The sequence below is a fragment of the Protopterus annectens genome, chromosome 12.part0 (assembly GCF_019279795.1).
Source record: "Protopterus annectens isolate FY-2018-M chromosome 12.part0, PAN1.0, whole genome shotgun sequence".
Classification (NCBI taxonomy): domain Eukaryota; kingdom Metazoa; phylum Chordata; order Ceratodontiformes; family Protopteridae; genus Protopterus; species Protopterus annectens.
In genome coordinates this window covers 284,248,408-284,272,832 of record NC_056746.1, presented here as the reverse complement: position 1 = coordinate 284,272,832, position 24,425 = coordinate 284,248,408, and the positions used below count along the sequence as shown (strand labels likewise).

The window sequence follows — 24,425 nt, the reverse complement described above, 5'->3', positions numbered from 1 at the left end:
AAACCTGAAAGAGGGCAGCCAAAACATATCTGGTCATATGGGTCTGGTAATTAATGGAACAAAAATCAAGGGCCAGCACCAATGGAGGTTGCCAAAAAATATAAATTTTATATAAATATAAAATTAAATTCAACTAGGGCATATAATTATCCCCAAGTCAGCACAAAAATGCCATATAATAAATAAGCAAACCAGTTTTGGCTATACAAGCCTTCTTCAGTGCATGAATTGAACTATCAAAGACAAAAAAATACATCAGAACATTGATATAATAGCACTTGCCAATTACATAATTAATGAGTGATGGATTCCTGTTGGAAAAATGTTAGAGAGACATGCAGCAACTTCATGATGAACAAAGGATTCATATTACAAAAATTTTTTAAAGATGTTCATTCAAACCAGGGCTAAAAAGACCACACAATTTAATTATCCATTTTCTTTCTTTGTTATTTAAAATAGTATGCCATCCACTTTTATGGGATCTGTCGCCTATAACTTTGTCAATAACTGTGAAATGAAATGAAGCAGAGGGGTGCTTAAGTGTATGTTTGTAAAGGGCACTTGAAAGTTTATGGTTCCTGATGTCACTGGTGTGTTCAGAAATTCTAATCCGTAATGGTCTAGATGTTTGGCCTACATAGAAGGCTGAACAGTGACACAAGGCCAAATAAAAATTAAGGAATTCACCATACCTAATACCAACAAAGTCTTTGACATAAGGTTTTTTGCTAACTGTGGTTTGGATTGGGTGGTTTATTTGGCCTCGTGTCACTGTTCAGCCTTTATGTTGTACAATTTTCAAGAGAGTAAAAGGCTGTGCTTAAGGGCTGCATTTGACATCTCAAACAAGTAATTTGCTTTATAATGTCATCTTAGTACTGAAACGTGGGCATGGCAATCAACCTGACATCCACTATAGCAGAAGTGTAAACTTCTTTGTCATATCTATCCAGTATATGACCATTTTTGTTGTTTGGCAATACATTATCAATTTGAGATAAATTTGATCTTTTGGCTGCATCCACAGAAACCATGGCAGAGTTGACCACTGGATTTTTGTACAAATTTTCTCCTTTCACCAAGATCACAAATAAAAGCAAGTGAAGTGTTCAGAGTACACCAAGTCTGCTATCAGTGTGGACTACAGTAGCCACCAAATGTCAGTCATCTAGGCAGAGAATATTAGGTTTTTTCTCCTGCAAAGCCTCAGTTCTCAGTTATTACAGTCACAACCTTGGTAAAACAGACAACAGACTTAATGGTACCACCTCATACTGAAAGTGGTGCTGGCCCAGACTGAACCAAAAGAACCTCTTCCTGTGGCTCGCATACAGTAATATGTCAAAAGATACACATGCCACCTACTGAAACAATTCAAGAACTCTCTTGTCAGTAAAAGCAAGACCTTCTTCAACAGTCACCATATGAAAAGTACAGTTGTGTAAGAACTTACCATAACAGTAGAAGTCCTACTGATCACTGTTGCAGTATTCTTGAAATACAGGTTGTTACCTCTGACATCCAACCGGGGTGCCAAAACTTTCCATACCCTAGGTTGTACATCCAACACATGACCTCAGCTCGTATACAATGGGGTATGGACATATGAACATGGATCCTCAGGCTATCTCCAAGCCAGCAGCCTGAAAAATACTGACTGGTAAGCTAAGAGTGGTGTAGTTTGAATAGGTAAGTAAACTCCCCCATTCCCATGTGACAGAGCAGAGGTTTAAAGGAAAGGTGGAGAGGAGTATGAAGGTTGAAGTAAGGTAGAGAAGAGGGGATGGAGGTTGGGATGAGGACAACTACTATGTCCTTACTGAAATCACTGCTGCAGTATTCTTGACATATGGGGAGGGGATCACTAGAGCCCGAGGAGGAAAGAAGGGTGGTTAGTTACTAACCAGACAAGTTGTCAAGCAGTCTGTACAGAAGTGATGAAGCAAAAACTGCCCTGGACCTGGACAAAGCATCAATTTTGTAGTGTTTGGTAAAGGTGTGTACAGAAGACCAAGTGTTAGTCTCTAAGATAGACCTGGAATCTATTCCTTTTTGAAACACCCATGAGGAGTCCACTGCCTTAGCGGAATGCACTTTACGGCAATAATTCAAGGTCTTACCCACAGTGCGAGCAGCAGAAGTGAGGAGCTTTTAGAAATCCAAGTTGTAATACTTTGTTTGGAGACTGGCTGGCCCAGCTTAGGGCTTGTAAATGATACCAATAGCTGGTCAGTCTTTCTGAAGGATTTTGTTTTGTCTAGATGAAATCTGAGCTGGCTGTGAATGCCCAGAGAAAGTAAGATCCTTTCCCCTCTGTTTTGTGTTTTGGGAAAGTAAGTGGGAAAATGAATAGCTTGATTGAGGAACAGCTAATTTACTACCTCAGACAAGAAAGATGAATTAACCCTGAGAGTCACTCTATCCTTGTGAAAAATAAGAAGGGGGGGTGGAATGGTCATGAGAGCCTACAGCTCAGAAACTTTCCCAGTAGAAGTGACAGCCAAGAGAAGTATAAATTTCCAGATATGGAATTTTAGAGAAGCCAAAGATCCTAGTTCACAAGGAGGAAGTGTAAACTTTCTTAGCGCAATATTAAGATGGAGGGATGGGTTTCCTTGGCAGATTACTATGCAGGACTCCCCATGAAGAAAATCTTGACCTCTGCCCTAGCCATTAGGGGAGGCAGGCATTGATAACTGATAGTTGAGCTTTCAAAGAAAAGCAGGCCAAACCTGACTGAAGTACCTCTGAGACATACTGCAGTACAGCAGGAACCTGAGATAAGAGTAGGTTCTGGCCATGTATGCGTCACCAATGGGAAAACCTTTTCCATTTAGCTGAATAGGATTTCCTGGCATCTTGCAGGATGTGCAGTTAAGATATCACTGGAACCAGATGTTTGGTAAAGACTCTGAGAGCAGTGGATAAGTCAAAGGGAAGTCACACAACTGACAGTGGGAGCTCCCTACCTTGAAGTAAAGGAACCTCCCCTGCGGTCCTCTGTAATGGGGATGTAGAAGTAGGCATCCTATAGATCCACAGTGTCAACGACAGTGTGAAAGAAAATCAAAGATAACAGTTGAGGGTTAGCATTTTGAATTTGGAAATCAGTAGGGACTTGTTTAGTTTTTGAGATGTCCAAGATAAGTCTCGATAAACTCTTATTTCTGGGGACCAGAAACAACTTTGAGTAAAACCCTGTCCCTTTGTTTTCCTGCTGTACTGGTTCTAAGGACGCTTAAACCAGGAGTTCTAGGTCCTGAGCCTGTGTCTCATTTAGTTGGACTTTTGAAATGATGGCGGGAAGGATGGGAGAATGCCTGAGAATTTTTAGGTGTGTTTGCAAAGTGCATTCTGTAACTTGATTTTACCAAGTACAGAAACCCATCTGTCTTGCATGACTTTTTGCCAACTGGGTTAAAAGAGGGGAAAATCTGCCTTGAGGCAGAGGAGAGGTGAGGGTTGCAGTGGGTCTTCTATGAGCAAGACATGAAGGTGCTCTCGAGTCACAGTTGCCCCTTGCTGTGCACCTGGGTCTGGGACTCAACAGCTCTGAGCCTGGAGATGGCTTTCCACTTTTTGAAGAATGTTCCTGTTCTCGTCTTTCTGTCCAAATTTTGGTCTGAGAGATGGGAAAGTACAATGTTTTAATGGTGTAATTCCTCATGAACCTTGGCAGGGGAAAATGCAGGAAGTCTTTGATCATCTGCATAATCTTTGCCTTCTCCTCCAGCTTCTTAAAGATCCTTTTAGCTAGGGTCCAAAAAGGAAATTTTTTCTAAACGGGCTCCAAGGATTTCAGCTTTAACATGCTCTGAAAGAGGTTGTTCTCTTAGCTAGGCATGCCTTCTGCTAACTGATCTGGTGGCAGTTGCCCTGTTTGATGTTTCTAAAGCAAGAAAACCACACTTGAGAGGTTGGCAACTTGGGAAAGTACAGTTGTGTAAAATCGTACCATAACAGTAGATGTCCTTCTCTTCACTGTTGCATTCTTCATGCCCTCCCTCCAACCCTTTTTTTCTTTTGGATTTTGTTTTGGTTCCCCTCCTGCCCGAGAGTCTTCCTTTTCCATTTGCATTTTCTCCTCCTGGGTGTGCATAGCCTTTTTTGTCCGATGGAGACTGTTCTCTTCTGAGGCAATTCCGTTCTTGGTAACTACGGCCATATGTCACCTTTATTCCCTATGTCCTGTACAGGGAGCATATGTGTGACGTACAGCCCACACAAGTTCTAAAGGCTTTGGTATACTGGATGGATGTTCGGCTATCCTTGGCAGGAGATCCCCAGTGATATAGAAGGACATCTGGTGTTGCACAGATATAGCAACTCCTTAACATCCACCCATCTATGTTTTGTTTCATCTGATCCAGGATGGTCTCCTGACATTGGACCATATGACACTGGCAATTCAAGGGTCTCATGTCCAGGACAGCTGAAGTGTAAGCTTTCTTTCCAACTCTATATCACGGGGTCTGCTCTCTTTACCAAATCTCAAGATTTTTTTTGGGAAGAGTGGCCCTCTGCTTCCTTAGATTTTGAAGAGACCCTCTCAGGCTCCACCACTGAATGTCTCGGGGAAGGAGACTAAGTCATGATGTAGGCAAATGTCCTGAACCACGTCATCCACCAGTTCAAATTCCAGAGGATCTGAGGACAGAAGGTACGTCTTGAACACCAAGAAACTGCCTGAATCTTTTCTTGGAGTGGAGCTATCGCTATGCTTCCAACTGAAGGACTCTCTCATTTTATAAAGAGTGTCTCCAAAGGAAAGGCTCTTAGAAGATAAGACTGAGATGGGGGCATCACAGAGCTGGCATATAATGCTGTAGAACTCTGGCCCACATGTGACAACTTGTCCTCATCTGAGTCATAACAATCTGAAGACTCCTATGGGGAGGGATCCGTTTTCCTTTTAATGGCAGAAATTCCTGGAGTAGGCTGCTTTTCAGGATCTAAACTGCATGGATCCACGAATTACAGGAGATCCTCGCCAAACCTGAGTAAATACTACGGGTAAGGCCTTTGAATGATGGGCCTGGGGCTTAACCAGCTGTTGTGGATGGGGCAAACTGGCAGACCTCTTAGTAAAGCAAGAAAGAACTATAAAATGGTGCCAGCTGATGACCATTTATACATAGACAGACAAGATATTATTGCAACAGTGAAGTATAGTGAATAGGCTTGTTGGCTGTTGGTGAAGCACCCACCAAGAGGAGAAAATGCTGAGAGAAGAAGGGAGCCACTTTTGAGATTTTAAGTATTTTTTCTCTGTTTATTTGCTAAGTTTTTCTGCATAGTTGCCTAGTTTGAGCATTTTCTGGCTTGTTAAACTTGATTTCTGCATTAGTAGCTGTATTTAGAGCACAACCAAAAGCTGTTTACTGAATTTCCTGTTTGCATTTAATTTTAAAATCGTTTTTTCTCAAAACTTGCATATTTTCTGTCTTTGACCTCGCACTCTTGTGTGGGGTCATTTATTGCACTGTTATAACTTGATATTACTTGTGAACCTCTGCTATCTCTGAAAAAACAAAAACAAAAAAAATCTTGCTTTTTTCCCCACTTTTCTGAGATTTAAAAAAGTTCAGTTACAGGCTTGCTGTTCCTGAACTGTTTGTAAGTTTCTGTGAGGCCATTTTTGCTTGGGCTAAAGGAAAGTCTCTCTGTTGATCAGTGGCAGTGAAAAACATTGAGCAGCTCCCCTGCCCCCCGTGGGAGTGGTTACTGACTTGAAACTGTAGTGTTATTGACCAGCAGGGGTCATTTCCAAAACTCCTTCATCTTCCTCTCTTAAAACCTAGTTGCCTCGTGGGTTTGGCGTCTTTTCAGGCTTGTTGGCTGTTGGTGAAGCACCCACCAAGAGGAGAAAACGCTGAGAGAAGAAGGGAGCCACTTTTGAGATTTTAAGTATTTTTTCTCTGTTTATTTGCTAAGTTTTTTTGCATAGTTGCCTAGTTTGAGCATTTTCTGGCTTGTTAAACTTGATTTCTGCATTAGCAGCTGTATTTAGAGCACAACCTAAAGCTGTTTACTGAATTTCCTGTTTGCACTTAATTTTAAAATCGTTTTTTTCTCAAAACTTGTATATTTTCTGTCTTTGACCTAGCACTCTTGTGTGGGGTCATTTACTGCACTGTTATAACTTGATATTACTTGTGAACCTCTGCTATCTCTGAAAAAACAAAAACAAACAAAAAAAAAAAAATCTTGCTTTTTTCCCACTTTTCTGAGATTTAAAAAAATTCAGTTACAGGCTTGCTGTTCTTGAACTGTTTGTAAGTTTCTGTGAGGCCATTTTTGCTTGGGCTAAAGGAAAAACTGCGTGAAGACTAATATTAGACAAAAAACTTCTTCTAAAGTATTTTGTCTAATATTAGACTTCACATAGTTGTTTAAAACTTGCTTTTAAAACTTGATTATTTTGATTATTTTTTGATACTAGTAATTTTAAATATTACTTTAATAATTCACTTTTTAAATAAATAGATTTATTTAGTATAGTAAGTTTCTAAGAAAGTACGTTTTCAAAGATAGCTAATATGCCTTTAATGTTTTAATTGATTTATCAGGTGACTGTGTTTTTACTATTTAAATTGTATTTCAGTATCTGTTCCTTATCTGATGAAGTTCGTGTATGTAACGTACGAAAAGCGCTTCAGTGTATTAAACGGATCATCTTACTTTGCTTGTCATTCCTTTTGACTTTTGAAGTTTTGTTTGCTGTTTTATACTCTGATAAATGAAGGCAAAAAAAAAGCATGGAGTTTCTTTACGACAACTGCTTGGAAAGGTGTGCTCACCTGTGCTACCTGGTGTTGGGAAGTGCTCATCTGAAAATTACCATGCTGACTGAAAATGCCTCGGAAAAGATCTAGATTTCCTGACACAGATCTTTTAACTAATAAAAAGGAAGACTACTACATACAACTGGTAATTACTAACTCCCTGCATGTACTACTAAGCTTTACAGATAATTTTTAAAAAATCAAGGGGAAAAATATGGTCTTAATTTATAGGGGAACAGGAAGTAAAGGTTTAAATTTAGGCAAAAATTCTAGAATTCAGTCACATTTCTACCAGTGTGCTGTGTCTAACGGAGGTGAAACCACATCTTCGGTACTAACCCCATGCTTAGAACCTGTGCATGGTAGAGCACAAGAGGAGGACAAGAAGAAGGATCAATGGAAACAAAGATGATTTTAGGGAAAAAACTTGGAAACCTCAATATATACCTACCAGAAGATGGGAGTGAAAAGAGTGATAAAAAATACTGAGCAAAACTATACAGGTTTCTGGGTGCTACAAATAAAGTGAATGGCATGAACCTGTTGTCAAACAAAGAGAATGCATGAATGAAAATTTGAAAAAAAAATTTAGAAAAAAGACTTTGCCAGTGACGTAGATGTTTAAATCCCTATATACAGCCCAGGTGCTCTATGTTCAACTTTGCAGCTTGGGTATTTAATGGCACATGCAGGAGAAAGTGAGCAAGCACATCCTGGCAGGGGAGGGAGTTGGTTATTGGATGGCTCAGATATGGCAGGGACCAAATGTAGGGAAGATGTGGGCTCTGGACGCCAAAGTTGGTGATGGCAGCTTTTGCCACATGTGCAGCAGCATACATGCACAGGGTGTAAGGGCATAGAAGGCCCGTGGAGTAATGCAGCTGCTCATACTACTAACAGGCAGGAGTTATGGCCATAAACAAATTCATTCAGTTGCTGGGAGCTGAATAGGGTATAAATACACCCCCCCCCCCAACTGCCTGAAAGATGCCTTTCCCTGGGTGGCTCTTGCACATGTACGGTACTGCATACTTCCTTTGTATGAGGGAATGGATATGATGAGCCTAAGCTGGTGGATGGCTTGATGGTCAGCAGAGATGGGATTAGAAAGGACCTAAGGAGAAAATAATATGTTTGTAAATAACATTAGGAACGTTTTTCTTGGGGAACAAATGGTCAAACAGGACCACAAAGAAAATGTGTATGTTAGCATAAAAAATGTACAGAAAGTGAAATGAGGTAGACATAATGACCCTTAAGGGTGGAAGGTGACAGAAGCATGAAGACAACTAGATCTGTACACACCTGGTCTTACACGCAACATATTACTACAAAACTGAACAGCTGACAGTCTAGCAGCAAGCACTATTCCTTTGGCTGTTTTGCCTCTGCTTCCACCAAACTCATTAACATGCTTCTAATGCTTTACCAAGACAGCCAGAAAGTAAAGCACTCAGACTCAATAACTGATGACTACAAAGAACAACTAATGCTCATAAATGAGCCATTCTAGTACAAGACTTGCTAGGTGAAATGTATGGCACATTATATCGGAGTCTATTCCTGCTTTCAAGTTTCAGACATGCACATGTAGTCAAAATTACATGTTGCATTCTCATACCTTGGCAAACTTCCTCTGAAATGCTAGTAAATGCAAAAATGCTGTCCCTGACAGCCTATACATAAATTAACTCTTTCTCTACCTCCATATTCTTTTGTCGCATGGCTTCAAAGTACGGGGAATGTTCAGCAAGATGCCGGTTTGGTGAGCACAGGTAATATATGCTGCGTGTTCCTGGTTTCATTCGATTACCATACTCTGTCAAACTGGTCAGCTGGCCTTCTGGTAATGCAGAAGATTCAAATCTCAGCAGTTTTGCAATGTCTTCCTGAAAAAAGGGAATACATACAATACAGCTTTATAAGAAATTATAAGAACAAAATTGTCTGACACTTCACATTGAAGAAGAAGAAAAGAAACAATGGGATAAAGGTAAAATTGGTATATGTTCATACATTTTAGTAAACATTCATATTTCTACTACAATAAATATGTAAACTAGACCAACTATAAAAGCAATTCTGGGTCTCGTACTACAACGCAAAATATTTTATCATCATTTCATAAATAGAAGTTGTGTTCTTACCATAACGTTCCATGTTAGTTGTCTTCTTCTTGCCTTCTTTCTTGCTGGATGGGTTCGGAGCCGACCTCGGCTCCGACTCGGCCACTCTAAAAGCTCGAGAGTTGGTTCCACCGGCTTGAGGCTCCCCTTATATCCCACAATGCTAGGCGTGAATTACCTCAGATCTCGTTTGTGAGCTAGGCCCAGCTAATAATACAACCAGAAAAACTGGAAAGAGTGTCCACCTCTATAAACAAAGGGGAAGAGGAAAGGTGACCTGAAGCCTGATCCAGGAAAATATGCACAGCAGAGCATATACCTATAGCAAAGAGGTGGTAGAAAGAGAGGTCACAATCAAACTCCTCTAGGTCTGTCCAGGCCAGGGGGAAGGAGGGTGGGACGCAAGAAAGAAGGCGAAAAGAAGACAACTAACATGGAACGTTATGGTAAGAACATAACTTCTATATGTTAAGTTGTCTATCTCGCCTTCATTCTTGCTGGATGGGACCGCGTCCCTAGCACCTTGTCCCGGGTGGCCTAACGGAACAGACTCTTGAGAACAGTGGTACCAAAGTTAGCTCTATGCCTAGAAGCTAAATCCAACTTATAATGTGAAATGAAAGTGTGAGGAGTAGCCCAAGTAGCCGCTGCACAAATGGTGTCAATAGGCAGTCTGTCCTGGAAGGCTATATAAGTAGCCAAAGCTCTGGTGGAGTGGGCCTTAGGTTTGTTAGGCAGTTTTTGGTGTCTAATTTCATAAACAATGGAAATCAGAGATGTTAGCCATCTAGATAGTGATACCTTGGAAACAGAAAGTCCCTTTCTGCCTTCTGCATAATAGACAAACAGCTGGTCAGTTTTTCTGAATTGTTTGATCCTATCCAAATAGTACCTTAACTGACGATGAACATCTAGCCAATGCAATTTTTGTTCAGATCTATTAGAATATTCTGGAAAAAACACAGGGAGGTCAATGCTTTGATTTAGGTTAGACGCAGAGGCTACTTTAGGTAAAAAGGACGGGTTGGTTCGTAAGGATACCCTGTCTTTATGGAACAACAGATAAGGTGGTCAACAGCTGAGTGCATGAAGTTCTGAAACTCTTCTAGCTGAAGTAATAGCTACCAGAAAGAGAGTTTTCCATGATAGCAATTTTAATGAACAGGAAGCTGCAGGTTCGAAAGGGGGGAGAATCAAAGAACTGAGAACTAAATTAAGGTCCCAAGGAGGAGGAGGATTTCTTATAGGAGGTCTGAGTAGAAAAACTCCCTTCAAAAAGGCTTTGCAAAGCTTGTGGGACATGATGGCAGACTCTGAAATGCCCACATGAAAGTTAGATATAGCTGCCAATTGAACTTTGAGAGTAGAAGGAGATGAACCTGTATGAAAGAGTTCAGCTAGAAAATCAAGAACCATATGGATGGGAGCAGTGAAAGGATCTAAGTCCTTTCCTTGAGCCAAATAGGCAAAACGTTTCCACTTACTAAGATAAATTTTTCGAGTGGAAGATTTATGTGAAGCTATTAAAATATCTCGAACAGTGTGAGATATTTGAGGAAGCCTGGCTAAGGTAGGAACTGGAGGAACCAAGCAGTGAGGTTCAGAGATGTTAGGGAGCAATGAAACTGACCCGACTGATGGATCAAAAGATCTGGAACTAGGTCCAGATGCCAGGGTTGCTCCAACAGAAATTGATGTAGAAAGGGGAACCAAACCTGTCAAGGCCAGTAAGGAGCAATGAGGATCAAAGAGGCCTTCTGAGCGATAGCTTTCTGTATCACTTGAGAGATTAGTGGGAAGGGAGGAAATGCATACAGAAGTCCCCGGGGCCAAACTTGGACTAGAGCGTCTCTGCTGGGCTGGCCTGGTAACGGGAATAGGGTGAAATAATCTCTGCACTTGCTGTTTTGGGGAGTAGCAAAAAGGTCGCAGCAAGGCTGACCCCACTTGAGAAAAATTTTTCTCACAATAGAATCTTTCAGAGACCACTCGTGAGGCATGAGGATAGCTCTGCTCAACTTGTCCGCGATTTGATTGGACTTCCCGGGGATGTGTGTTGCTATCAGAAACCGCTGAGAAGAAATCGCCCATTGCCACAGTCTGAGTGCTTCTCGACATAGGGGGTAGGACCTGGTTCCGCCTTGTTTGTTGATATACCTCACTACAGACATATTGTCCGTCTGGATTGCTATCGTTCCCAAGGGAAGAGAGTCTTGAAGGGCTTGCAACGCTAAAAGCACTGCTCTCATCTCTAGAACATTTATATGCAAGTGGCATTCGTCTGGTTGCCATATGCCCTGGACAGTTCTGCCCTGATAATGCCCCCCCCACCCGATCAGGGAGGCGTCCGTTGTCAGAGTAGCAACCGGAGGGGAAGGAACAAAGGGTCTTCCCAAGAAGAGCTGAGGGGAAGACATCCACCACAGAAGATGATTCTTGCAAGTTTGTGTAATCATAATGGTGTGAGACATCGGAAGTTGCTGGTATGACCATTGTGTGAAGAGCATCCATTGAAGGATTCTCATGTGGTATCTGGCTAATGGAAGTAGAGGTATAGCAGCCGCCATAATCCCCAATACTTTCAGAACTAACCTGGCTTTGACTCTGTTGCTGCTGAAGAGAAGAGAGACCAGTTTGCGTATGTCTGTTATTCTCTGATCTGTTAATCTCGCAGACATGTTGACTGTGTCTAGATTTGCGCCTATGAAGGTAATAGCACGACAAGGCGACAAAACAGACTTTTCGCAATTTATTGAGATGCCTAACTTTTGACAAATGCGAAAGGTGTAGTCTCTGGCCATTAGAAGAAGATGCTTGGTGGGAGCTGTGAGGAGCCAGTCGTCCAAATATGGAAACACCTGGAATCCTTGACGTCTCAGGTGAGAAGCTACCACTGCCATGCATTTGGTAAACACCCGGGGGGCAGTGGTGAGTCCAAAGGGCAGGGCTCTGAATTGAAAATGACTGGCTCCCAGCCTGAAGCGGAGGAATCTTCTGGAGCGTCTGTTCATTTTTATATGATAGTACGCATCCTGAAGGTCTATAGAGCACATCCAGTTGTCCTTTCCCAATAGGGGAAGGATGGACTGTAGCGTGACCATCCGAAATCTTGTTTTCTTGACAGACTTCTTCAAGATACTGAGATCCAAAATTGGTCTCCAGTCCCCTGTTTTCTTTGGAACTAAAAAGAACCTGGAGTAGATTCCGGATCCTTGCTGGTCTGCTGGAACTGGCTGAATTGCTCTTTTTGCAAGCAGCTTTGAAATTTCCAAAGCTGCAAGATCCCTTTGAGCGGGTGGAACATCTGGAAGGGATTTTTTTGATTGGTTTGGAATGTGAACGAAGGGAATGGAATAGCCTTCGGAAATGATGGACTGTACCCACTTGTCTTGAGTTAGGGATAGCCAGGCTTCTGGGTACAGTGATAATCTTCCCCCGACTGCCTCCGAAGGTGGACAGTCGGGCAACACCTCAGGGATGCTGGAAGGGCTTATCGGAAAAGGTTTCTCGATTGCCCTGGTTCTGCGGACCCCCTCTGCCTCTAGGGCGACGTCTACCATTATTGTTCCCTCCTCTGCCTCTGGAGGGGAACCGACTCTGTGCATCAGGCAAATTCCCTTGAGATTGTTTGCGGAACCACATTTTTCCACTTTTCTGGCCTTTGGGGTAAGGTCTAGAAGGAGTAGAAAAACGGACTCCGACGGCAGATAGAGTCTTGCCATACGTCTACCATTATTGTTCCCTCCTCTGCCTCTGGAGGGGAACCGACTCTGTGCGTCAGGCAAATTCCCTTGAGATTGTTTATGAACCACATTTTTCCACTTTTCTGGCCTTTGGGGTAAGGTCTAGAAGGAGTAGAAAAACGGACTCCGACGGCAGATAGAGTCTTGCCATCCGTCTCGCACCTAGTCAAGGTTTCTTTCACTTGAGGACCAAAGAGAGATGATCCATCAAACGGGGAATTAGTGAAAGACATTTTAAAGGGGTCCGCAAAATTGCATAGTCGCATCCAGGCATGCCGGCGTAAGGCGACACCTGTCCCTGCGGCTCTGCTCGCTCCATCAGCCACATATGAAAGGAGGCGCATGGAGGAGTTAGCTATAGAATTCAGGGTAGCCAGCTGGGCGTTCATCTTGTCCTGAAAACCCGCAGCTGTAAGATCCTTCAACATCTCACTCGCTTCCTTGATCAAGTCTCTCTGGAGACGAGTGAAATGGCATAGGTAGTTCAGCGAACGCATTGCGAAGGTCGCTGACGAAAACATCCACTTCCCGTACCTGTCCATAGACCTAGATTCCTTGTTAGGGGGATGGACAGGCACTGAAGGATCAGCTAGTTCCTTCTTGGTGGCAGCAGCTACCACCATAGCATCCACAGTAACTCCTTTGGTCAGAAATTGTTTATCAGTTGGTGCTGTTATAAACTTTGAAGGTCTCCTGGGGGTAGGGTCCACTGAGTCAGGAGCCGTCCAGGCTTTCTTTGCTACCACCTGCATGAGGGGGTCAAAGGGGGGAGACACCCAGGAGGTGGAAGGGCGAGAGCCAAACGCCTCAAGATACACAGATTCATCCTCCGAAGGGTTAAGGGCTGGCCAATTTCCCCTCTGTTTAAGGATCTCTAGAATGTCTGCAAAGGAGACATCTTCAGAAGGGAATGGGGAACCCTCGGAATCCTCTAAATCTGTGTCAGAGGTGACAGACTCAGGTGAGTCTATGTGTTTCCTCTTACACTTTCTCTTCCTAGGGGGCTCCCCTGCCAAATCAGGAGAGGCCTCGGAAGAGGATGAAATCCCCACAGGGGATTCTTGAAGAGTTGGCTCTCTGCGGTCAGGGATGAGGGAGAGAGTAGACATAACCTGAGGCACTGAAGAGGGAGGGGCGGACGGAGCCGACTGTGGAGTTGAACCAGGTTCCAACACACTCCGCATGACCTCGAACGCACCCCTGTCAGGCAGAGCCAGAGGTCCCCGCTCCGAGAAGCTGAGAACCTCCCTCGGCACCGACAGAGATGGCTCCGAGGCCGATGTCGGAGCCGAACTCACCAGCGCCGAAGCACCGAGAGGGAGAGCGGACAAGGGTCCGATGCCACTCACCCCCTCGGAGCAGACGAGGGAAGCCCGGCGCCGAGATTCTTCAAAGGAAGAAATCGGAGCCGACGACGGAACCGAAGACAATTGTATCGGCTCCGACGCTACCACAGTCTCTGTTCCGAGACGCCCCGGCTCCGAGCTCAAAGGAGTCGGAGGAGGAATATTTACAGGAATAGGTTGAAGCACCGACTGATGAGTCGGGCTCTGAAGCATTTGGGCCAGTGCCTCGGACTTTAGAAGTCGACTCACTACCCTCTGAAGGTCATGATCCGAAAGCCTCGATGATCTAAAGGAGTGAGATCTATGGCTCCGTTCAGACAGCAAGGGAGACGCTGGAGCCGAATGAACGGAGCCAAGGGATGGTGACCTAGACCTCTTTCTAGATGTCGGCTCCGATGGTCTGATCGGAGCCGACCCAGGAATTTCCAATACGGAGCCGAGGGAACCACAGAAGCTGTAGTCAAAGACTCATCGGCTCCAGCCGGAGCCGATGTAGCAGTAGGTTTCGAAGCCTTAGGCCTCGACTCAGAAGCTGGAGTCGAGGTCTTAGAAGCCTTGGAAGGTTTTCCCGAGGTAGCAGTTAGGGAACCTTCAGGCTTGAGCAAACCCCTTAGAATGAGTTTGTTCTTTCCTGCAGGTGTAAAGGTCCCAGGCAGTACACACAAGAAGTGTGACCGTCTGTCAGAGACATTTTCTGACAGCACGAGTCACACTTCTTGAAGCCTGAGACCTTTGAGTCCTTAGACATTGTTAAGGAAAGTGTAACCACACACACACTCAAACACACTGATTACACTTTACACAAAACTAAACTCAAAAAAATATATAACTAAAATTATATTATCCCTAGTTTTTAGTTCCCTAACAAAAACACAAACACTCCCTAAGGGGATGGAAAGGCCCAAAGGCCTGAGGGAAGAACAAAAGTTCTTAGTGGAAAAAAGAGAGTGGAAAAGAGAGAAAAAGGGGTCTGAATCCACTACACTAAGGGAAATAACAATACTGAATAAAATTAAAGGGGTTTAAGTAGACTAAACTTACTCTACAATAACTAACCTGAAGCCGGTAGAAACCAAACACCTCGATCGCTGTAGCGGCAAACGAGATCTGAGGTAATTCACGCCTAGCATTGTGGGATATAAGGGGAGCCTCGAGCCGGTGGAACCAACTCTCGAGCTTTTAGAGTGGCCGAGTCGGAGCCGAGGTCGGCTTCGAACCCATCCAGCAAGAATGAAGGCGAGATAGACAACTTAACATCACACGTTTTACTGATTAACATCTACTGAACATGTAAATGTAGGGTACAATATCTATTTTAGGTATTTTCTAGCATGACCAAGAAAATAAAAACACAAATAACTGAATCAAATACTACGATTCCACAGCAGTTTTTTTTGTTTTGTTTTATTTTGACTACTTGTATTTCACCTGTCTGGATTTACTGGTTATATATTTTTCTACATAGGAATCTAGCACAGAAGTTCCAACTTTGACTTTGATGTTGGCAATTCATAGTCGGGTCAAGGGGAGGTGTAAAGAAGACTGAGAAGACGATGGTCAGTTCTTCTTCTTCAGGAGGGAGTGAGGAAGCAAACTTTACATGTATAGAAGGGTTCTCTTTTGTAGGCCATGGTGAACAAAGTATCCAGGCCTGAGAGGCATGCAGGGCAGCATGTTCAAAGAAACACAGCAGGTTGGAGCAAATGCACACCTAAAGCATAAAAATTATACACAATGCACAGCAGTGTGTCCCTGTTTGGGCAAAGGAAGTGAGGGCATTCAACAAAAATGTCTCCTCCTGGAGACAATAAGACAGCCTAAAATGGCCAAAATAGAAGCTACAGAATTTTAAAGGTTCAATAATCATTTTCTAGGGTTGAGGATGGATGGATATATGTATGTATATATATTTATGTGTGTTTGTGTGTCTGTGAAGCAGTTCACTTTGTTGACTGCTTTTGCTGACAAAGTGAAGTGCTGCGTTTTTTTATTGAAAGTACTACTTATCCAGCATCGGACAACTTAAGGTTGGGTTTGAGAAGGGCATATGATTTGAGTTACTTTTAGTGTGTGTGTGTGTGCGTGTGTGTGTGTGTGTGTGTGTGTGTGTGTGTGTGTGTGTGTGTGTGTGTGTGTGCGTGCACCTGTGTGCGTGTGTCAGTTAACATCAAAATTTTTGGATATCCTGAAGATTTCAGCTTCCGGGGTTGCCTGCGTGCAAGTGTTTGTAGATTAAAGTAAGTGCTAGGTAAGGGAACAGCTTTAGTGTTGTGCATCTGTATTATGTATGAGAAGAGTGTCGATGTGTCTACTGTAGTAGCAATACTAGGGGAAAGTATTTTTTGTAAGTTAATGTTAAGGTTGGTGTTATCACATGAGTAAGGTGGTTCAGGGGTGTGAACTATAACCTTACACATTACCCAATAACACTGTCACTATTCAAACAAAACATGGCTGGTGTATTGCTTATTTTTTTTTTTTCAATTTATCTATCAGAAAAGTAGAGTGCTGTTCTTTTTTTTTCAGGTCCTTTTGGAATACAAAATTAATGAAGATAAAACAACGGCAATAGCTGTAAAACTATGTACCCACACACAAATTCGTTCAGCAATACCCATTTTTATGTGGACATGATAAAATGAAATACTTAGCTGCTATGCAATCCTTTTTAACCCATACTCCTAAGGATATGTCTGAAGAGACTAAACAAAAGATATTACAAAAATTGAGAAACTGGAAGCTATGTTTTATGGATAGGGATAGCAAGATACAAGTACTGAAAATGTTTTCAGTCCCTTTAGTTTTATCCACAGACCAGGCATATTTTTATCAACCAGAAGTGAAACTGTGGATACTAATTAATGAAGAGTTGAAGGATTTTATCTGGAGGGGAACAGGGCAAGAGTAAAGTGCGATATGTTAATCCTTCCAATAGAACAAGGTGATTTGGGATTATCTGAATTGAAAAGATGCTTCAGAGGCAGACGGCTAAGGCTCTTACGCATAGCACAGGAAGAAAGCTATAATTCAAAATGGAAAAGAATGATGATGAAATGGGGGGAAGCTCAAGAAATAAGGACAGACCAGGATTTGTATGCAGATAATTAAGAAGAATGCCAACACTCATACAGAATATTATATTCATAAAGTAGCAGAAAGTATTCTAAGAAGCCTACACGGAATAAAGAAAGGAGATTCTGTTGATAGGATGACTACTATTAGGGGTACAGAGAATAGGCAAAAAGCGGCTTGAATTTACTGCAGAGAACTGGCAAAGAACCAAGTTATTGGGAGCAAATAATTATAAGAGGGAAAGGTAATGGAATGCGACGAGGCCAAAAATACATTTGGATTGCAGGCTAGAGACTGCCTTCCCTATCAAGGAATGATAGAGTGTAGGCAAACAGAAAGGAATAGGGTGATCCTAAATAAAAGAACAGCACTGGTAGAGTTTTTAAACAGACTCTAGACCAGAAGCTGCTGTTATAAAAGGGATAATTAGCAGGGCATATAAAATACTGCACGATAACTATGGGAATTAATCAGAGGAGATTAGGAAGGAATGGGAAGAGAGATTGGATAAACAATTCACAAAGAAACAATGGGAAGATAAAATGTATGGCTCCCAACAATGCAACAAAATCTATAAGATTTAGGATTTTTGCTTGGAAGTGTTTGCATAGGTATTTTTATACCCTAAGCAGACTCCAAAGATTTTTTTCCTCACGCAGACTGCAAATGTTGTAAGTATGATGGGGAAGAAAGAGGTAATTAGGAGGATATTTTGGGGAGTGTAATTAGGAGGATATTTTGGGAAGTGTAATGCGTTGGCAGACTTTAAAAACTCACTGCAGACTACTCTGTCAGAAATACTAGGAGAGCAAATTGGTGTAGCTAAGACAATGTTACAGGATCTGAAATGCCTAGGCATAGTAAGGCCTTGCCGAGTTTAATTCTACTGGCCACCAAAAAAGACATTACTAGCAAATGGAAATTAAAATCTAAACCAACCGTTTTAGAAGTGGGGACTACAGTGACAGAGATAAAAGATCTTGAAGTGGGATCTTTAGAAAAGGGTAGGAGCCAATTGCAGAGAAAAAATATGGGAAACGTGAGAGCAATACATGCACAATAATGTTTTGGAGGAGGAGTGAGGTTTAAGGGAGGCATGAATTGAATGAGCTATGTAATATTTGACTGACAACTGTAAAGAAGATTAGATGTGATGTATAATGTTTGCAGCTTAAAATATCAATATTGTTTGTTTTAATTTATACAAATGCATGACTGTCTGTCATAAGTGATAATTCAGTAAAGGTGTTTTATGTTTCAAAAAAGTTTTTCTTGTATATGTAATTTGTTGAATGTACTGTTTATCAAATGTACATTTTAGAGAGTGATGCAGATATCGAATGTCAGAATATGGATTCTTGCAGGTTCAGTGCAAGTTTTGTTTTCAATACTAAAACTTTGAATATAGTGAATGTTTTTGGCTCTACGGGACAGAAGTATATATGCATATGCAATGTTTGCAGGTTAGGGTTACAGTAAAGGTTAGATAAGGGGATAGAAGTGTTCAAGCTGTGTTGTAATGTGGTAGCATTACAGAGTGTTCTCCAAAGGTAAGGTGTCAAGTTAAGCTTGGTTCTGAAGGAGGTTTAGGATTAGCATACATTAGTAAGGTACCTCTAACCTGACACCTTACCACAGAATAACTCTATGCAGACAAATTTGGTATAAATGTAGTGGTGTGGTCTTGTTGTAGTATCAGAATATGACAATGCCTACTTTTCTTTTTTTTTTGTGTTTATTTTCTAATTTTTGGTAAGTTTATTTTTCAAAATGCTGGTTTTGATCTTTTTGTGATGCAGCACTGGAGTGTTTCAATTAAATATCATTAACCCATACATACTTGCGTTTGCAAACACACACGATAAAAAAAAATTACATACCCCTGTTAAAATGGCAGATTTTTGTGACATAAAAAAAGGTAACCACAATAAATCATTTCAAAACCTTTCCCACCTTTAATGTGACCTATAACCTGTACAATTCAATTGAGAAACAAACAAATCTGTTAGGGGAAAAAAATAAAAAATGTACAATAAGCTGGTTGAATAGGTGTGCACACCCTTAAACTAATACTTTGTTGTGTGTGCACAACCTTAAACTGATACTTTCTTGAAGCACTTTCTGATTTAATTACAGCATTCAGTCTTCTTGGGTACACATCTGCCATAAATTAAAGAGACTCTGATTAACCCCAAATAAAGTTCAGCTGTCTTAGTAGGATTTTCCTGACAATTACTCGGTTGCCTGCTACAACAAAAGCCATGGTTCGCAGAGAGCTTACAAAGCATCAAAGAGATTTCATTGTTGAAAGGTATCAGTCAGGAGAAGGGTACAAAAAAAATTTCCACAGCATTGGCTATACCATGGAACACAGTGAAGGCAGTCATCAAAAAACAGTGACGTTGCAAAGAACTGGAGGTCCCCTTAAAACTGATGAAAAGACAAGATGAAAATTGGTCAGGGAGGTTGCCAAGAGACCGTCAGCAACACTGAAAGAGCTGCAGGAATTTCTGTCAAGTACTGGTTGTGTACTACACATGACAACAATCTCCTGTACTCTCCACATGCCTGACTATGGGGTAGGGTTGCAAGACAGAAGCCTTTTCTAAAACAGAAAAACATCCAGGCAAGGCTAAAATTTGCAGAACAATACATCAAACCTCTCAAAACCATGTGGGAAAATGAGTTATGGTCTGATGAGAACAAGGTTGAACTTTTTGGCCACAATTCCAAAAGGTACGTTTGGTGCAAAAACAACACTTTGCATCACCAAAAGAACACCATCCCCACGGTGAAGCATGGTGGTGGCAGTATCATGCTTTGGGGTTGCCTTTCTTCAGTTGCAATTGGGGCTTTAGTCAAGGTGGAGGGAATTATGAACAGTTCCAAATACCAGTCACTTTTGGCCCAAAACCTTCAGGCATCTGCTAAAAAGCTGAAGATGAATTTCACCATTCAACACGATATTGACCCTAAGCATACATCCAAATCAACAAAAGAATGGCTTCACCAGAAGAAAATTAAAGTTTTGGAATGGCCCAGAACTAAATCCAATAGAAAATCTGTGGGATGACCTAAAGAGGGCTGTGCCCAAGAGAAGCCCTTGCAATCTGACAGATTTGGAGCGCTTTTGCAAAGAAGAGTGGGCAAATACTGCCAAGTAAAGCTTTGCCATACTGATAGACTCCTACACAAAAAAACTGAATGCTGTAATTAAATCAAAAGGTGCTTCAACAAAGTATTAGTTTAAGGGTGTGCACACACAACAAAGTATTACTTTCAAGGTGTGCACACTTACGCAGCCCGCATACTGTATGTTTTTTATTTTTTATATTTTTTTCCCTAACAGATTTGTTTGTTTTTCAATTGAACTGTACAGGTTTATAGGTCACATTAAAGGTGGGAAAAGTTTTGAAATTATTTATTGTGGTCTCATTTTTTTATATCACAAAAACCTGGCATTTTAACAGGGGTGTGTAAACTTTTTATATCCACTATGTGCATATATATGTGTGTGTGTATGTATCTGTATATATATGTATGTATGTACACACACACACACACACACACACACACACACACACACACACACACACACACACTTCTATGTAAGTATGCAATAAAAATGAAGGGATGAAACTGGCATCTGTACTTTTTGCAGTTTGAATTTTACATGTATTAATTTGTGTGGAAGTTACAAGTTTTGCAGTTGCATTTTAATGTAAAATATTTCCGCCATTCATTTTAAATGAGTGATAACTGTTCAGAGGTACAAATAATTAACTCTCTGGAATTTTGGCCTTAATTTTTAAGGCAGTCATTTAAGGGACTCTTCTGTCTAACTGTTGTGTACTACTGCACAGTCCATTTTATAAATAGATGCTATACACAATACCCAAGTTGAGTTCAAGCAAATGAAGGTGTTCAGGTAAGAAAAGCAACACACTAGCAGTACAGTGCTCTTACATGTACACTGCTTTGCAGGTACTAGCTTTAAACATAATTACAACAGTAATAAATTGGGGTACAGTCCAAGAACTGAAAGATATACATGGAAGCAGGAACATGCCCCCTCCCATTATTTAAAGTTGTTTTACCAGATTATATTCTTGCTGCACCTTAAAGGTATTCACAAGTGTAATCATTTGGTGACAACTCCCAATAACAGAACAAACAAGTAGTAATTCCTCTCCAGTGTCCAAAGCTTTCTTATTCTGGTTTAGCCAATGATATGCTTGCTGCTTTATTTATCTGCGTTTCTATGGTACTTTTTGTGGGTGTTTTATTTTAATATACAGTTTGCATTCATGTAGTGTTCAACTTTGTGTAATATATGCTTAGATATACTTCTTAAGTCAAAAGAACCAGGTGGATTACTCCCTACTCCATTTGGGTCTATGTATGTAACTTGACCCCTGCCTTAGAGTGGTGGCTTATTGTTTCCATGGTGACTGTTTTGCTTTTTATTTATTTCCTATCTCTTCCTCAATTGCTTCTTTTCTTTTTGTGGAGTTCATGTTTTCACTTTAAGAGATTAATTTATACCTTACTGGATATCTTATACAGTTCCTAATCCTAATTTGGGTTTCCAGGGCTTTGACTACTGTAACTGTGTTTAATTCGGTCACACTCCTGATTTCTCTTTAGTTCTGTTTTTTTTTTTACTATTATTTTTATGCAGATTTTGTAATGTAGTTGAGTCCGAGACGTTTATTTCTGTTTTTTGATATTTTTTTTTGTATCTAGTATCTCTGTTTGACAGTATTCCCCGCAAAATGATTTTTAAGATGGTGGCAATGTACTGGACAAAGTCTGTGAGGGTGAGTGAATGTGATCCAGGTAGCTTTTTCTTGAGCATGGAACATGTTTGATGCATATGTAGCTAGCTATGTCATTGGTCAGTTTTCCTTGTTCATTTAAAAATATATCTACATATAATGTGTGTGCAAACAGAAAGGTATATAAACACACAAATATACTAATAAGTATTATATATATATTTTATATAACTACAAAACACTATAGATATATATATATATATATATATATATATACACACACACACACACACACACACACACACACACACACACACACACAAACAAACATTATATACGCATATAATACACACACACACTCACACACACACAACTATGCATTTTGTTTTTAATAGATGCCCTTTGGTTAAATATTACAAATGGTGAAAGTTCTGAACAGGATAATTATTCATCACTGCAAGACGGGCAGTAATTTCTCACAAATAATCCCCTATAGAATGCACTATGTTTTAACAATTTCAGATTCAGCTGTATTCCTTTGTTAATCTCAAATACATACACAAGCCCTTTTTGGCCAGACAACAAGCATAGTTTCATAAAAAGGATTGATCAAATACAAAAGTGCACTTCTCATCCAAAAATACCTCAATCATATCTAGTCTGTGTGCTTTGACATCACAGCTGAACAGATTTCTCTGCAAGTACTAGCTATAAAGCCCAGTAAATGAAATGTTAAACAAAAACTATATTAGGAACCTGGTTTACTGCTTCTCTGTCACTTACCTCCTTAAGCCATACCATAAATTAGCTGTTTCATGCAATACACACACAAGATTTTCTTAACAATTACACAGTTTAACATTACACAGATTGCGCTGGTTCTGCCTTTCATGAAATATCACTCCACACTGCGAACATTATTCGGTGTGCATTCTATCCACAGATTGCATTTAGGTCTATGTAGTCTGCTCCTTCCCTTTTCTAAAGAAACTACCTCCACGTCTACCTCATTTACAACATTCAATAATTCTCTTACAGTTGGTTTAGTTTTTGATTTCCATTTTCTAGTAATTGCCTTTTGGCAGTCAACAGCATTAAACTTAGTAAGGCTTTGCTATGTGTAGGCAATTCATTTCCTATATCTCAGCTCAAAATAATAATTTCCTTAATTACAATAATTTGCCCCCCCCCCCCCCAACATTTCTAACAAAGTACCCTCTAGGTAGGAAATTTCTAAAATCTATCAAACTGCTGTCTACCTATGGAAAAATTGTCTGATGTCTGCTTGAGGTATACAAATACCCAGGCACTCCCATGCAAAAATCCTAAACCAACTTGGCAGCCATACAATTATCTTCCCATTGCTGCTTTTCATATTGTATTTGCAATCTCATTTCTTAGTCTTTTCAAATCTCTTCTAATGGAGTCTTACGTTATCATGCATTATTTGACATGCCCTACTAATTACCCTTTCTGTAGTGACAAGAACTATTCTATACTCAGCTAGAGATGTTTTTCATTTAACACTCCCTACCCTTTCTCTAGGTCTGTACTGTGTTATCAATCCCTGGTGGAGAAGGTAGTGTCCAAACCTCTGTGCAAACTCCTGCTTAGCCTCATCCCTCTCTATAACTTTCCCCTCCCTAATTATTTTCTCCCAGTATCATGGTTTGCAGTCATCTCTATTATACCATGACCCCCCCCAAACGTGCACGCTGATTGGCCAGCGTGCACATTGTAAGTCGAGTTATACTAATGGAAAAAGGTCCGGTTTCCCGGACTTTTTTCCATTAGTATAACTCTACTGTCTCGCTATGTTAAATGGGTTTAACATAGCGAGACAGCTTTAAAATAAGCAACGGAGATCTCCGTTGCTTATTTTAAAGCTGTCTCGCTATGCTAAACCCATTTAACATAGCGAGACAGGTTTTAAAAAGCAACGGAGAAAGCAAGATCTCCGTTGCTTTTTATTCGCTATGTTAAATGGGTTTAACATAGCGAGACAGTTTAAAATAAGCAACGGACATCTCCGTTGCTTATTTTAAAACTGTCTCGCCATGTTAAACCCATTTAACATAGCGAAACAGTAAAAAGCAACGGAGATCTTGCTTTCTCCGTTGCTTTTGCTCAACTCTGATGTACTGCGCAGGCGCAGTACATCAGAACTGCCGGATGCCAGACATCTGCGGAAGGGCAGTATACAGGCATTATACTATGCCATTATTTAAAAAAAGTAATGGTTTCTTTTCTTAAATAATGTCATGGTATAATAGCAATAACCCACTTCTGGGTGTGGGTAATGCTGTATTTACCCACGGTTGGCTTTGCACGCCAACCGTGGGTAAATCCAGCATTACCCACACCCAGCCGTGGGTTATTGCTATATTAGTAAAATCTTTTTTCTTCATTCCCATGTTAGCGTAGTTCTCAAAAAAAATTCTGCTATTTTGTAAGTATAATTTTCAGTATGATTCTTAATTCTTCTCTAAGGGCCCACATCCAAAATCCCACTCTTTCCTTATTTTGTGAACTCCCCATTTCAATATAATTTTTTCCAATATGATTTTCCGCT

At 40.9% G+C, this 24,425-nt stretch overlaps 1 protein-coding gene across 1 annotated transcript in view; it reads right to left on the bottom strand.

The window, feature by feature from the left end:
* Positions 1–24,425, bottom strand: part of TRAP1 (TNF receptor associated protein 1) — a 950,501-nt gene that overhangs the window by 198,704 nt on the left and 727,372 nt on the right. The window contains exon 13 of the mRNA XM_044089342.1: positions 8,492–8,677. Within this exon, the coding sequence (XP_043945277.1) occupies positions 8,492–8,677 (186 nt within the window). The remainder of the gene's footprint in view (positions 1–8,491; positions 8,678–24,425) is intronic.